The following is a 15440-nucleotide window of genomic DNA, read 5'->3' as shown; positions in this document are numbered from 1 at the left end:
TTTAATTTATTTGCCAATTAACAAAAGTCTTAATAAAAAAATCTTAAAAATCTTAAACAAAACCTTCATTTAAGATGATCTCAATAAAGAACAACACTTTAATTATTCAGAAATCTGAGATGCGGTCTGGTGTGATGTAGGTTTCAGAAAAACATTTTCTTTATCGTGCCAACGTTTCGATCTTTATTGAGATNATCATCTTCAGGGTCTGGGATTTATAAACATTTGTGTGGTGTCTAGGGACCGTTAGTCGATGATTATACGGAGATCTTGAGATGCGGTTTGGTGTTACGTAGATTTTAGAAAAACATTTTCTTTATCGTGCCAACGTTTCGATCTTTATTGAGATCATCTTCAGGGTCTGGGATTTACAAACATTGTTTAAATTTAACAAAAACATGTAGGATGTGGAAAAAAGTGAATTTATTTGCATTGTATAAATTCACTTTTTTCCACATCCTATATGTTTTTGTTATATTTAAACAATGTTTGTAAATCCCAGGCCCTGAAGATGATCCCAATGAAGATCGAACTTATTCAGAAATCGTGAGATGCGGTCACGATTTCTGAATAATTATCGATTAACGGTCACTAATCACCACACAAAGATCGAAACGTTGGCACGATAAAGAAAATGCTTTTCTAAACCTACGTCACACCAGACCGCATTTCACGATTTCCAAATAATCATTAATTAACGGTCATTAAACACTACACATTATTATTAAAATCGGTGAATTTACAAGCTGGAGTAATTCAGTGACGTCATCACCGAGGCTGCATCCGCCGATCCGGCCTCGCTGAAACCCGGCCGTGCGTCGGCGGTGTTTTTCGGAGGTTTCTCGACTCTGGAGGGGAAACGCATTCGTTCGGTGAAGGGCCGATTGGCTCGTGGCCGTGCCGTGTCTCTTAGTCAAACCCGTGACAATGTCAGCGAACAAAACGCCCAAAACCGAGAAAAACGGCGTCGGGAGGCCATCTCCTGGGACGGCCGCTTCCGTCTGGACGAGGGCTATCACGTCCAACTCGAAATGGGAGGACAAGGTACGTCCAATTTTATATTTATGCTCGATAACTTTTTCTTAATTTTAATGTCTATAAACATAACTATTTTAAACTCCATAAAGTTTTTTTCTTAAGTTTCTTATAAAACAATCAATTTTGTGGATTTTTATTCATAACTATAGCCCTACTACGTTTAACTGCGCCATTATTAAGAAATAAGTTTCAACCATTTATAGTTTTATTATAGAATTGGCCTATTTATTCAAAAGTTAACTGCAAATTTAACCCAAGAAATTTTTTTTCGTCTTTTTAAACTTTATTAACTTAATGAAAGAAATTAAAATAGTAAAGGGATGCAAACCTTTTACTTTTAAGGTTGACCCATCGAACCCTCTCAATCTCCCTTTCTCTTTAAATGAATTTAAGTTGCTATAAATAAAAGGAAAATACTCATCCCCGGCCCTGATTTTATATGCATTATGATCAAAAACTTCGTCAGCAAATACACTAGTAATTATTTTATTAAATTTCTAATTTATAAAATTCAATCATTATTGCAAATTGCTAATTATTATTATTTATTATGCGACCAATCTAGGGCGTTTGACACAGTCAGCCACACAATTCTGTTGGAAAAGTTACACCGCTTTGGCATTAGGGGTAATTTCTTAAAACAAACAGTAAACAGACTGTAATAATTGATGTAACTTATTCTAGTCATGACGTAGTCAAATATGGTATACCTCAGGGATCCATTTTAGGACCTATATTTTTTCTGTTATACTTAAATGGCTAAAAAGCTTTTGTAAGTAGTGCAGATATGAGTATTGCACCCTTCCAACTTGTTGACGATATTAATTTTATTTTTTTAATAGAACAGAATTTTATTTCTAAATTTACACATTATACATTACATAAAATGGTAAAGTGGAGTTTCTGTCTAGCATACCTCCAGCTAGTTAGAATATAACAACAACAAATTTTATTATTTACATTATTTTTCCAATCTTGGGAATGGTATGGTATGGTGAAAAAGGATAATAGGAAGCGGGGTTTGCACTCCCCAGGCACTGTAGCCTTCAGGCTTATTGTACCTTCCTAGTTCCTTAGTTCAGTGCAATAGACTGTATCCTTCTCCTTAGACGTATCAGGTCATTGACTGTCGCTGCAGCAATTTGATTCCTTAAGTGTTTTCCATTCGTTAGGTTAAACCTCCATTGAGCTGTTGCTTCACATTTGAAGATGATATGAGTGGCTGTTTCCTCCTCCTCATTACATTATCTGTAAATGGGATCATCGTTCTATATACCCATGTTGTGTAGATGTTTTCTCAGATGGCAGTGACCAGTTAGTAGTCCTACCAGTCCTCTGAGTTTGGCCCTCTCCAGTTGCAGCAGTGCTTTTGCCAGGCTTGGTGATGGTTGTTTCATCATATGTTTACTATGTCTAGCACAGCTAGAGTTTATTCATTTCTCCTTTTGTTTTGTTTGGATCCATTCTGCGTATTACAGGGGAAAAAATATTATATTAAAAAAAAAACAAAAAAAAAACAGCTATTTTGGCCAATTTATAAGAGAGTGTTCTTTATTCTCCTGTGCATGTACCTGTAGTACAAGCAATAGTTGCCTATTTGCCAACATATGACACTGGTACTAGCTTAGCATTGCTTAAATTAAATTTAATAGTTGCATGTGATGAATTCCAGTATTAACATGTTTGTCGCATTGTGCAGTTTAGATATGCGTGTATATCGGGCCGAGTCCGTTGTGTCTCAGAAATTTGTTCTGCAGCCTGGCGACATTAGTCCTGCATGTCAGGTCCCAGGAGAGGTACAGGCAGGCAGTTAGGCAGGAGCATGGGCCTGACCACCATCTTGTACAGAATAAGCTTATTGGCAGGGAGCAGAGCAGAGGGAAAAGTACACGGATAGCCATTTTGCCCTTGTTTACTTTGTCACTGACATGGGGAGTGAAAATAAGTTTACGGTCCAATATCACCCCAGGATATTGGACTGACTCAGACCACGACTCATTTATACCTTCAAATTGATTTTTTTTATAAAGCAATGGTCTACGCTTGCTGGAACTATTGCCTCCATTTTTTTATGATCAATTTTAATTTTCCAACGTGCAAAAACTTTCTATGCAGCGCATTGCGTTATCTAATCTGTTTGATATCGTGTCTATCCTCCAAGAAGATGAGTAGAGAGCGATATCATCAGTGTAGATTAATTTTGTCTATAGTTGCTTAGTGGTCATAATTGACCATATATTTCAATTAATTAAGGTTTTTAGTTGAGATAAAAAAAGTCAGTGTCACGAGCAGGATTCGAACCTACGATCTTCGGCTATATATGCCGCTGTTGTACCACTTCAGCTGTCGGGACCTCTACCAAATGGTAAGAGCAGCAGCGCATCTAGCCGAAGATCATGGGTTCGAATCCCGCTCGTGACACTGACTTTTTTATCTCAACTAAACACCTTAATTAATTGAAAAAATATTAATTGGTCAAGCGGACCACAAAAACTAGTGAATTGACCATATTAATTATTTCAATTAATTATTCTTTTTGTGTAAGATCTTGGTTGAAATGAAATGATTAGTGTCACTAGGATTTGAGCCCATGACCTTTGGCTCAATAAACCGTTGCTCTAAACACTTCAGCTATCATGACTTCAATCCTCTCAGACACCAATTCCCATCTCAACCTACCATCTTTCGCATTTTCCCTCTTTTTACCGTTTTTAAATGTCGAGTAATCAGGTTTGATTTAATTAGTAAGTACAATATAAAAAAAATTGACAACAGTATTAAATGAAGTATATGATTATTATTGCTAACTTCCTAGCTATAAATGTGGAAAAAAAATTTTTCATCAGTTATGAGATTGAAAACAATGTAAACTTTCTAGGTTTTATACTAGATAATAAGCTATGTTGACTATACAGAAAACTTGCCCTGATCTGTTTTATACTAAGCAAATTAAGAAATGTCGCAGATATCTGTATACTACAAACTGTATATTTATCTGTAGATCTAGTGACCTTTAATTAATGATTATTTAGAGCTCATGAGATGAGGGACTGGTGTGATGTAGGTTTAGAAAAAAAATTCTTTATCATGCCAATGTTCTATAAACTTCACTGCTTAAAACACCATAAGGTTGTTTTTTTCTTAATTTCTTTATAAACAATCAATTTTGTGGATTTTTATTCATAACTGTAATCCTAATAAATTTAACTGTGCCATCATTAAGAAATAAGTGTCAACCATTTATAGTTATATTATAGAATTGGCCTATTTATATTTAAGTCATTCAAAAAGTGGTAATGTTATAAAAAAAATTAAAAAAAGGAAAATAAACTTTGTATGCATACAACATGCATTTTTTTTAAAACAATATGTACAGAAATAGAAATATCTTTTTATCTTTATTATCGACTTTACGAGTTTATTGTTTCAAAGGGAAAATAATATTTGAATAAGAACTTGTTTTTTAAGATAACGTAGAATCCACGAATGTTTGAAATTTTAAGTCAATCCAAAATGCTTTTAAAAATTTGTTGGTTTTGTGCTGTTACTTATTGACAAAATTTTGTTTTCCAGGATGAATTTTTAGATGTGATCTACTGGGGAAGGCAGGCACTGGGGATTATAGTCGGCATCATCTGGGGTTTCATACCTCTTAAAGGGTTCATCGCTTTATTACTGTAAGTCATTCACAAAAACCTAAGCATTATTAAGCCAAAAAAAATCGTCTAGTTTTAAATAAGTATTTATTTGTAAACTATGTTACATTTAAAACTCGATAGTATTTAAATGCGTCATCTGGCCAGCCCTGAAAATTTCAAGTCAAATTTAAGAGGATTAGTTAAAAAATAATTAAATTATATTACCTTATTGCGCCGCCTTTATTTTATTTACATGAAGCAGACATTCTTAATACTGTGAAATAACCATATGTACATATGTAATATTAAAAAAAAATGTTCAAATTAATATAAATGTTTGTTATACCTGTCAATGTATCTTAACTTTGTTCGTCTGGCGTTCTTCTTATGTACAATCAGTGATGAAGATGACATGTTAATTTTTTTTAGTTCTTTGTTGTTTACTTTTGTACAGCTGTCATTAGAAGGAGAGTTGACTTCATGTATAAAGCTATAATTGTTTGAACAAAGATCACCATCGTAGGAGGCTCTTAGGTTTTTTTGATTTTGACGGTTTCTGGAAGGTACCATGATGTCGTCCGACTTCTGAACCGTGGTCACATTTTGAAATCGCATCGACGGATTCAAGTTGGTCGATAAGTCGATCGGCTCTCGGACACCATAGCGAAAACATCTCGGGCAGAAATAATGCTTGGCCTTTGCCAGACTGCCCGACGAGGACGAAGAGGAGCTCGCGAATTTCGGCGGGTGGCGCGACACGGGAGGCGGGAAAGGAGGTGGATATGTCGGCATGAACTCGACGGCTGGCTGGGGGCCGTACATGAAGTTTTCAGCGCACGGATAATACTTCATCCTCCAAGGGTCGAGGGGCGGACGAAAAAAGTCGGACTCAGTCGCCGATATGTCGTCGCTTTCGATGAACCATGAATCCCTCCTCATGTTGCAGCAGTACGGGTCGATTGCACTCACATCCCTCGGTGTCGGCATTATTGGAATACCGTCAAGTTTGCAATGAATCGGGCAGTCCATTCTTTATTATTTTTTCTAAATAAATCACTATTCTAGCAAAAAAAAAAAAACTACTCAACAGAGACTACAAAACTAAAAACAAAACAATATTAACAATAAACATATGCTATTAATTTTTTAAAAACTTTTATTATTATTAATACTAAGCAACAACTAAGGGTCGTAATCTGTCTTCAGAAGAAATATACGATGGCAATGAACAGAAACCGCTGGCCAAGAGGGCCGACATGACCACACCAGGCTCACCATACCACCCCCATTCATTCCTCATCTTCTGAATTTTAGAGAGACCAGCCATCCTTAAGAAATTGAAACATTTTTCTACTCTGTGTTCACCATCTGACAAAATATTTCCCAAACTATCTGAAACGCAACTCCTTTCGGCACAAATCGAGTACAGACAGTAACACCGTTAGCAGTTGTTGACTTTCTTTGCATATTTATTTATTTTATGGGCAGAACCCATTTAATAATTAATAGTAAAAATATATATAGATTGAAATTAAATTATACATAAGTTTTCTTAATATTAACATATTAGACTAAAAATATTGAAAAAATTAATCGAATTATAATTGCAAAATTATTGATAAGGAGAACAGGTTAAACTTAGCATTATTGAAAACTAAATTAAATATAATATAGTAGGTAATAGAAATATGTAAAATTTAGAAAATGAAGAATGATTTTATATATATATATATATATATATATATACACACTTCGTTTTCTAAATTTTACATATTTCTATTACCTACTATATTATATTTAATTTAGTTTTCAATAATGCTAAGTTTAACCTGTTATATATATATTATATAAAATATAACGGAGAATAATATTGCTTAAGAGGAAATACTAAAGAAAATAATAAAAAATACAAAAACGAAAAGAGTTGCTGGCAATTAATTTTGGAAAAATTTCTCGGAAAGTTGTCTTTTAATATCGAAGATTGAGCAGTTGAAAAAATATATTTGTGAATTATTTTTATCTTATTCTTATTATCTTTCAATATTCTGTTAATTTGAGTGAACTTGAGAAAATCGGCTTGTCGGAAAGGAATGTGGAAGGTTTGGCAGGATCTAGTGGTATAATTTGGGATTGTGCTATGGAGGATTTTATGAAGTGACCTGATTTGAAAATGTTGCTTAAGATGAGAGGAAGATAAAGTTTTAAGTGAATTTATATTTTTACAATTTTTCGTGTTTCTTGAAGTAAAGCCTAATGTTTTATACAATTTGAGGCATATGCCTTCTATGTGAGAAATTCACACTAAACTAGGGAACTAGGAATGTACAAGCCAGAAGGCTGCAGTGCCTTGGGAGCACAAACCCCGCTTCCTAGTATCCTCATCACCATCAACCCATTAGATCAAACTTTTTCCTCAACGTCCCACCATCCTCCATGCCCTTGTAATTCCTCCTGACCAAATAAAAGAGATTTCCAGGATTCTCTTCCCACTGCCTACTGATCTGACAGATCTGTCAAATTTGTATATAATTATCTATACTATTTGATAAATAAAAAATTAAAAAAACACTTTTCTAAAGACTATTTTGTTTTCATATGTTCTGTTTGTTCTTCAGCATTTCTTTCACGGAGGAACTAAACAAATTTTTCCTCTGCTCTAACATGATTGATTCTTCCCAATTTTTTATTCAAAGATGGTTGAGAAGAAAAATTAAGGTCACTAGTGAGATTCGAAACTAGTATTGCCACTTTATTTTTTGTTCTGTTATAGGCACATCTTGGCTAAATGATGAAAATATATATAAAATAAAATTGAAAAAATATTAAACTGTGCGCCTTCTGAAACAATTTTACACAATCCTGCGACTATCCCTGTCAATTATATTTCAATTTTTCAGATCTGCCATCGTCAACGCTGGCGTCATCTACCTTTATTTCACGAGTTTCCAGTGTGTCGATGAGGAAGAGTTCGGCGGCGCTTGGGAGCTTACGAAGGAGGGCTTTATGACCTCATTCGCTGGATTTCTGGTAAAGTTGATTACTTCCTACAACTGGGACAGGAATCCCACTAAATCTAATGATTGTTTTTGTTTATTTTATAGGTCACCTGGATTATAATATATTCGGGCATGCATTTCGACTAATGTCCGACAATTTCTCATTCAACAACCTCAATTCAAGTGCCCCTCTCGCCACCTTCGACAGTGAACTTTTTCCATCGGAGGCTCAATTTATTCTGTGTAAGATCAGGTTTTTATATATGTAAAAATAAAATAAAAAACAAAAAAGTCAGTTTGCAGTTTTTTAAGCAATAAAAAGACTTGAAAGCCTTGTTGATTTTGTAAGTGTTTTCTCATACATATTTATATCGTATTTTGAACAAAAAAATTTTTTTTTTAAATGAATTTATTGTTATTATTTCTATTTAGTGTTTAACTATATTCTTTATCAGTACAAACTTTTTGGTTTATATTTACAATTATTGATAATAAATTAAAAAGCCAATTTGTGGCTTCGAATTTATTGTAAAAAATAAAAAAATGGAAAAGTGCAAATAAATTGTACCACATTTAGTGTTTTCTTGTCATTATCCTTTTCATAAAGTTCACTTTTACCATTGTTTTTAAAACTTAATTTATACAGGGAAACCCTGGACTGTCTTTATTTTGGGTACCATGCCTACTTACTTCCTATAAGGAGCCAAGGTGTCGCACTCTTCAACCAAGTGTGACACACCGAGTAGTAAAAGCAAGTGTCTGTGTGTCAATCTAGCATGGCCTATCCTCAAATGGATGAGCACGATTGCTTGTGTGCCGCTCAGTTGTTCTCTCGGCAGAACTTAGATGATCAGCTCATTGTTGCCAACGTTCTTTTATTGATTTTTGCTCTTACAGCGTCATCAGTCAGAATTGCAGAGCTTCTCTAAGGAAGGCAAGACATCCGAGCTTTCACCCCCTCTTCTGCGTGTTCATTGCCCTCCAGCCTAACATTTCTAGGAACCCAGGGGTTTTAAGCATTTAGTAATTTGTTGAAATGTAAAGTTTTTTATTGTCCCAATGACGGATTTGTAAGAAAAACCAATCTGAAAAATGATCAACATACCATTTTTCTCTCCGAGTCTCTCTGCCGCCCTCGATCTACGACATATATATATTTTTCAAAAATGCATATTTACAAATTATTTTGTAGGACTTACAGGTTATGGAAATTCCAAGTATTTCTTTCTTTTTGCTAAGTAAAAAGTTGATTTATTTTTCTATAAATAATAAAGCATATATTATTATTGTCAGTAATGGTTTGAAATAATAATTAATGATTTGTAGACCACACGGTATAATTTTTTTTATTATTTATATGCATATATCGATACGATGTCTTGCCTGATTGAACAAAAAAATTCCTTAAATTGGTCGTGCCCATAAAATTTTTAATTTTATTTAGCTTAATTAAATTGATCCAAGTTACTATGAGAGTGGAAATTTTTTTAAATTGAATAAAAATATTATTTTTTTATTTAAGACAAAAAAAATATTTACATAAATGTACAACGAATGCTTGATTTATTTATCTTCTATATCTGTAGCGCTTGAAGTGGAACCACAGTTGAAAAATGTTGTTGTGGAACTGGCACCTGAATCCGCGTTTGTACGAGTACTCCCATTCCCGGTTAACAATTTTAAAAGCAATATCCTCATACGGGGGGCCGGCGTGGAAGCGTAATATCGAAAAGTCCGGATTCTCCGAGCACACGGTCTGAAAATGAAAACCAAAGTCAATAAACTTTTAATTGAAACAATAACGGCAATACTTACGAGGAAGTACTCGGGCGTCGAACTCTTGTCGATGAGGTCCGGAAAGAAAATGTTGAACTTATACCCCTGGACGATCTTCGGCGGCGGGTTGTCCATGTCATAATGGGTCTGGTTGTATTTGTTCCACTCGAAACCGGTGTGTACTCTAAAAATTTATAAATAATTAATGAACAGTGTAATTTGAAATTTCCTTGGTTTGCCATCTTCAATCTCGCACAAAATGGCAGACTAACTCAGTGAGGATAGTCTTAAGACGAACGGTTAAGATCAAATTATTACCTGTTGAAATAACGAGGTTTTCTTGGCCGGTATTTATCTGACCAGAGATAGACTTGCGTATCTAATGCCGACTCAACGGAAAATACTGCTTCGTCGCTTGTCATTCCTTTGCGTGCTTCATTGTGCATCCTCTGCTCTTCCTCGGCACGTTCAGGCTGTAAAGTACAATTTTATTAAGAAAAAACAATACAGCGATAAAAGGCTAAAAGAAAACTTTTTTTAACACAAAAATAAAAAATTACCAGTGCGTTGAGGCCACCAGTGAGTTGCAAACGTGCAAAAATCAGCCTCTGGTTGTCATCCTCTTCACTCGTTATGATCGTACCCGGCTCAAGGGCAGATGGGTCTATGTAACTTGGGCTATACTGGCCTCGATCATACTCTGCGAAACTCTCCCTGAGCATGGCTTCCCCTTGATTCTCCTCTTCTTCGCTATACAACATAATTAACATTAATTTATTTATTTATTTATTTTTAATATAAAAACCGACCTTTCTGCTTCTTCCTCTTCTTCTTTGACATCAGTCTGGAGCTCTTCGTTTTCATCCTGTTCTGCCCTAATTTCCGTTTCGTTCGACTCACCCTCAACGACCAACTGTTCTGCTTTTAAAAGCTCCAATTTTTTCCTGAGATTTTCCTGATGTTTGTCTCTCAATCTTGCCCTTGCCATGTGAGCTTTTAAACATTCGAACGATTAAAAGTATTTTTAAGAAATATTTGTTATATTTTTATTTTAATAAATATACCTTTAAGCTGTGACAGAAGTGATTCCCAGTAGCCGATATCAATGCCTTCTCGCTCGTTAATCTTCTTTTCGATTTGCTTTTGCATGGCTGCGAGTTGAGCAGCCGTTTTTCCTTTAAAGACGGATGTGACTTCATCGGCGACGGACTCATGGATGCCTTCGCGACGACCCACTGCGGCCTCATAGTCCGATTTCTTTTCGAGCTTTCTAAGCTTGTAAAGTTCATCCTCGACGATGACTGTAATATCGCTCCAATAATCGAGGTTCTTGCCGTGCTCGAGCTTGATGTAAACTTTGATATCTTCGACGAGATCTTCAAGGTCTTTGATCGTCAGTCCGTTTAAATACGTATACGGTTCGTGCATTTCGACAGTATCCACTTCCTCTTCTGAGTTTATGTATTTGGCGAGTAAATCAATTGGTTTTGCTGAAAAAATAATTTGATGAGATGAGATTTAAATGATAAGTTGAGAAAGCTTACCTCTTCCATCGGCGATTCTTATTCTCGACCTGAGCCTGGCTTGTTCAAGATGAAACTGGTCCTCTTGAGTAGCCCAAGATTCAAACTGAGCCGCTTCTTTTTCACGTTGCTGTCGCATCATGGCTTCCTCGCGCTCCTGCCTTTCCTGTTCGCGTTCCTGCCTCCTCTTTTTCACCTTTTCCAACTCGAGCTTGTTCTCTTCTTGCTTCTGCCTGTTGATGCGTTCCAGATCGTCGTTGGTCATACCTGTAAGTCCTTCTTTGGCGAGTTTCTTAGACCAGACGAATGTCGAGAGGAGGTTAGCGTCACCGAAAGGATTGTCGTCATTGGTGTAATGCAGGTAGTCTTTGTCCCAGCCCATGCGCTGCTTCCTTGCCCTTTCCTTCGCTTCTTTTTTCATAAGCCTGCGTATCCGCTTTTCCTCCGGTGTCTCCTTCGCTTTCATCTCTTCCTTAAGGCGACGTTTCTCTTCCATAATATGTCTCTGTTTTTCATGGAGCCTTTTTAAAAACTTGACGGAATCGTCTGATGATACACTTTCTGATGAATCGCTGTCAGAACTTGACGTCTTGCTCTTTTTCTTCTTGTATTCTTTTTTCTTTTTCTTGGATTTGTGCCGTTTTGAACCGTCACTATCTCTCCTCTTTTCAACCTCCTTTTTACTACTATGTCCATGCCTGTAAGTGAAGCGCAAATTATTAAAGTTAAATCGTCAACCTTTGCAAGAACTATTTATTTTTTAAATACGTACCTGTATTTTACGGTCTCCATTAATTTTTGAACTCAGCAGAAGCAAAGACTTTTCATAAACACGATAAATAAATACCAAAAACAACGTTCAGAATGTACTTATAACCACAACATAGACCAACTTTATGTCAAAACATTGGGAATGCTACAGTTGGAGAAATTCGGAACTATGCAAATCGTAGGGTCTAGAGCTTTTTTTATTTTTTTGGACAGTGAGATAGGTCAGTTTATATCAGTATTGATCACATTTGGTCTTTTTTGTCTTTCTATATTGTGTTTTCTATCTGACAATGAAGTGACAACCTTTACTCATTGTTCGTTAAAATTATTCAATATATTTTGTACTTTTATGTCAAATTTTGGTGTTATCCTTTTAAATTCGTTATTTTTAATTTATCTGTTCGAATATTTTAAAAAAGTTAAACTTAAAAATATTTGTTGAGGTAAGAAAGGTAAGAGGCAGGTTTGTCTGGAATGGCAGTGGAGAAACCTTCAAAAGAGACTTTCGCTGCTGCTCGTAGGATGTGTTAATTATAATTCTTTCGGGATGACAAAGCGAAAAGTGCCTGGTTCGACTCCGAAGATGAATTTCAGGCCGAACAGCGAAAAAGAAGGTAAAGGTACAAGGCCGACGGCACAACCCAGCAGCGTGAAGAACGTGATGCTACTCCTCGTGCAGCACATCTGCAGAAGGGTGCTGTTCGTCGACACTTTCTACAGAGTCGTCTTCTACCTCGGGATGATATTCGTCGTCTCTGTCGTCATGGATTTCGCCCCGGCTCCGAGGTCGGTGGCCGTGAGCAAGGACAACTTCTTCAACACGTACTTCGTTAAAATCGGCTGGGGGTGGACTTTGCTACTCAGTTTGCCGTTCGTGAGCATAACCAGTTTCGTATATTGCTGCGGCAAAAGGGAGAAAGTCCTGAGGCATGTTTCCAGGCTGGCGACGGCGACCTTGATCTGGTACTTCTCGACCACCGCTTTCAACTATATCGAACGGATCTACGGAAGGTGCAACGTCAAGGATGCGAGCCTGCAGAGCAAATCGACCTGCCTGAGGAAAGGTTTCTACTGGCAAAGTGTGGACATATCGGGCCATTGTTTCATCCTTATGTATTCTACGCTCGTTCTTATCGAGGAGTGCAGGGTCGTAATAGGATGGGAGAAGATCGCAGACTTGCTGCGCGATGAGAGCCACATTAGAGAACAGCAGGAATCGAACTATTCCAACCCGCTGCGCGTCCTCAATCCAACAGATTTCCAGCATCTGGCAAACTCTTATGAAAAGCTCACTCCTTATGTAAGATCATTGTTCATAAGTATAACAGTGCTGTGTGTCATCTGGGACGTCATGCTTTTCCTGACCGTCCTCTTTTACCACAGCATGCTTGAGAAGCTCCTTGCCGGGCTGACAGCTGTTTCGGTTTGGTACTTGACATACTATCTACTCTATCCGAAGGTGGCCCTTTTTGTATCGCCGGGTGTCGGCGAGTTCAAATACAGTGAAAGATCCATCCCGGCCCCTCCTTCATTAAAACAAAAACGGTCATCGCTGACCAAAAATCCTTCGACCATCAATACATTCGGAAAGAAACAAGAGGAAAAAAACACATCCAACAATATTTAAAAGGATAATAAAACTACTTGTTCGGCATTTTGATCGGATTTTAATATCGCCGAGTCCAAAAATAAACCAAAAGTATGAATCCTTATCACAATTTAAAAAAAGCTCTCTCAATCATACTTTCTGTAGATAACCTTTTTTACTTTTTTAAAAATGTAATTAAGCAGTGTGTGAAAATAACTCAAATTTTTGTTTTTCGTAAAGAACCAGACTCATCGAGAACCCTCAATGTTATACCTTCCATGTACAAGCCTCATATTTTCATTAATAATTAAACAATTACGGGTGGTATAATTTTTTCTTATTTTTCGGCCTTTTTTGAAATAGTCAAAGAAAATTTTTAAATATGTTTGCCGAACATTTCTGTGTCATTTTCAAATACGTTTTATTGCTGGGAAATATTTCCAATCACATATTTGAAAATGGCTCAGCGTGCCAGAAACGTCGTACATTTAAACATTTTAACCATCTTAATACAAAAGATAGTATGAAAATAAGAGAATCCAGCCATCTATAAAAATTTAAAAAAAGGACAAAAACAAAGAATTAAACCTTAGATTTTCCACACAAAACTTATTCACTTGTGTTGTGCTTAAACATTTAATATGTTAATTTAAACATCTAACATTAAAAAAAATTAACTTAAAAACTTCGGCCATTTTGGAGACATGTTTTCACGTAGTCGATGAGTTTTGATTTTAACGAACAGGACTTTTTTTGTAACAATCACTTTTTTTCTTCAAACGAGGGCATATCTGTGATAAACATTAAATTTTGTAGTTCCAATGCGTCTTTTTTTCCCACCAGGATTGTTGCATTTGGGTTCTCAGTTCAATGTTGTACAGTGTGAATAGTAGTTGTCTAGGACAGATATCGATAACTGTTGTAAAAAGCCTATGCCTTTTTCTTTCTTTCTTACTTTTATTTTCTACTTTAGTGTTCGTATTGTTTGAACTGTTGAAATTTGTTGTCTGTTATGCTGTGTTACTGAGTAAAAATATTTTTATAAATTAAATTTCTTTTTTTACCCCCAAGGAGGGCGACCCCAAAAGAAACATCCTGCCCCAGGATTAGCCAGCGAATAATTTGATAAAGAATTAAACTTAAGGGGCAAATTTACATATTTTCACACTACACAATACCATATGACTCTGGGCCCACCATGGCTTCATATATCTCGGTCACTAAGATAAGCCTTTCCTGAAAATCATCACACTAGTCTTTTAGGCACTAAGCCTGTGGAGATTTATAAACTTTAAATTTAAAAAAAAATGTTAAGGCTAGTTTTATTTTATTTTGAAATTTAATCCATTATAACTGCTCGTCTGAGTATAAGAAATGTAAAAAACTTAACTGAGTACCCTCAACACAAAAGAGATAAGTTGGACCACAATATCTGATAGCTGTGAGCCTTACTTACCAAGGTGACGGATTAATTTCAGAAAGATGAAAAAGCAAATTTAAAAAAAAATCCGGATTGAGTTGCCGTTTCCTCAAATAATAATCCAATATCTTTTTAATGTATGTTTGGAATAACTGGGCTGATGGAATTTAACTGAGGTATTTCACAAGGATGTGTTTTATTACCTGTTTTGTTAACATATACATCAAATGATATGATGTGAACTAACAACAGGGATAATTTTACATCCAAATAGACCCAGTTTCTGTAATGTGGGATCCAGTATCATCCTAATGGTTGCCAAGATAGAGGAAGGTCACAATGGTGGTTGATACAAAGTTGGAACATTGAAGGCTGAATATTCATACAAACTGTACAATCACAAAAAAATAAAATAAAACTTGTTTTTAACATCTACATCTAGAAGAGGGTCACAAACGATGGTTTACATGAAGTTGGAATGTTTTTTTTTTAAATATGGGGAACAGGCCAATTTCCACTTGCACCCTATAAGGAGCCAAGGCCTTCCACCCCGCAAGCAAGGGTGACACACAGCGATTTTTCTCTGCAAATAGTATTGGCACGAGTTTTCCCCAAAAGTAGGTGTCCGTTTGTCAATTGGGTATGGCCTATCCTCAAAAAGGTGAACACTATCCTTTCCTTTTGTCCCTT

At 35.9% G+C, this 15440-nt stretch overlaps 4 protein-coding genes across 4 annotated transcripts; 2 read left to right on the top strand and 2 right to left on the bottom strand.

The window, feature by feature from the left end:
• Window positions 1-843: 843 nt before the first annotated feature.
• LOC106665932 (uncharacterized protein C20orf24 homolog) lies at window positions 844-8061 on the top strand. The gene is made up of 4 exons (XM_014392747.2): window positions 844-1044; window positions 4612-4715; window positions 7574-7703; window positions 7778-8061. Exons 1-4 carry the CDS (start codon window positions 928-930, stop codon window positions 7817-7819), a joined length of 393 nt encoding a protein of 130 aa, XP_014248233.1. The 5' UTR covers window positions 844-927; the 3' UTR covers window positions 7820-8061.
• Window positions 4765-5804, bottom strand: LOC106665930. The gene is made up of 3 exons (XM_014392745.2): window positions 5023-5804; window positions 4902-4950; window positions 4765-4843 (listed from the first exon to the last, which is right to left on the bottom strand). The coding sequence occupies exons 1-2, from the start codon at window positions 5703-5705 to the stop codon at window positions 4926-4928; spliced, it is 708 nt and encodes a 235-aa protein (XP_014248231.1). The 5' UTR covers window positions 5706-5804; the 3' UTR covers window positions 4765-4843; window positions 4902-4925.
• Window positions 8062-9081: 1020 nt separating the features above from the next.
• On the bottom strand, window positions 9082-11869 carry LOC106665927 (cactin). Its single transcript, XM_014392739.2, is given in 9 exon segments — window positions 9082-9310; window positions 9312-9428; window positions 9488-9632; window positions 9767-9921; window positions 10009-10198; window positions 10258-10441; window positions 10513-10938; window positions 10993-11669; window positions 11744-11869. Coding segments are annotated over 9 exon segments (1989 nt in total). The 5' UTR covers window positions 11764-11869; the 3' UTR covers window positions 9082-9235.
• Window positions 11870-12059: 190 nt separating this feature from the next.
• On the top strand, window positions 12060-14381 carry LOC106665929 (FIT family protein CG10671). Its single transcript, XM_014392744.1, has one exon. It carries the CDS (start codon window positions 12290-12292, stop codon window positions 13367-13369), a length of 1080 nt encoding a protein of 359 aa, XP_014248230.1. The 5' UTR covers window positions 12060-12289; the 3' UTR covers window positions 13370-14381.
• Window positions 14382-15440: the final 1059 nt, after the last annotated feature.

Source organism: Cimex lectularius, unplaced genomic scaffold (genome assembly GCF_000648675.2).
Source record: "Cimex lectularius strain Harlan isolate CLEC.00 unplaced genomic scaffold, Clec_2.1 scaffold109, whole genome shotgun sequence".
NCBI lineage: Eukaryota > Metazoa > Arthropoda > Insecta > Hemiptera > Cimicidae > Cimex > Cimex lectularius.
The sequence above is the reverse complement of the archived record's forward strand: the minus strand, read 5'-3'. Positions and strand labels throughout refer to the sequence as shown.

What these genes read in the sequence shown, in the direction of transcription:
- LOC106665932 (XM_014392747.2), top strand. Translation starts at nt 928, where the DNA reads ATGTCAGCGAACAAAACGCCCAAAACCGAGAAAAACGGCGTCGGGAGG. An exon ending in ACTCGAAATGGGAGGACAAG is followed by an intron (nt 1,045 to 4,611) that starts GTACGTCCAATT and finishes TTTGTTTTCCAG; the next exon opens with GATGAATTTTTAGATGTGAT. An exon ending in CCTCATTCGCTGGATTTCTG is followed by an intron (nt 7,704 to 7,777) that starts GTAAAGTTGATT and finishes TTTATTTTATAG; the next exon opens with GTCACCTGGATTATAATATA.
- LOC106665930 (XM_014392745.2), bottom strand. Translation starts at nt 5,705, where the DNA reads ATGGACTGCCCGATTCATTGCAAACTTGACGGTATTCCAATAATGCCG. An exon ending in AAGTTAAGATACATTGACAG is followed by an intron (nt 4,951 to 5,022) that starts GTATAACAAACA and finishes GTTATTTCACAG; the next exon opens with TATTAAGAATGTCTGCTTCA.
- LOC106665929 (XM_014392744.1), top strand. Translation starts at nt 12,290, where the DNA reads ATGACAAAGCGAAAAGTGCCTGGTTCGACTCCGAAGATGAATTTCAGG.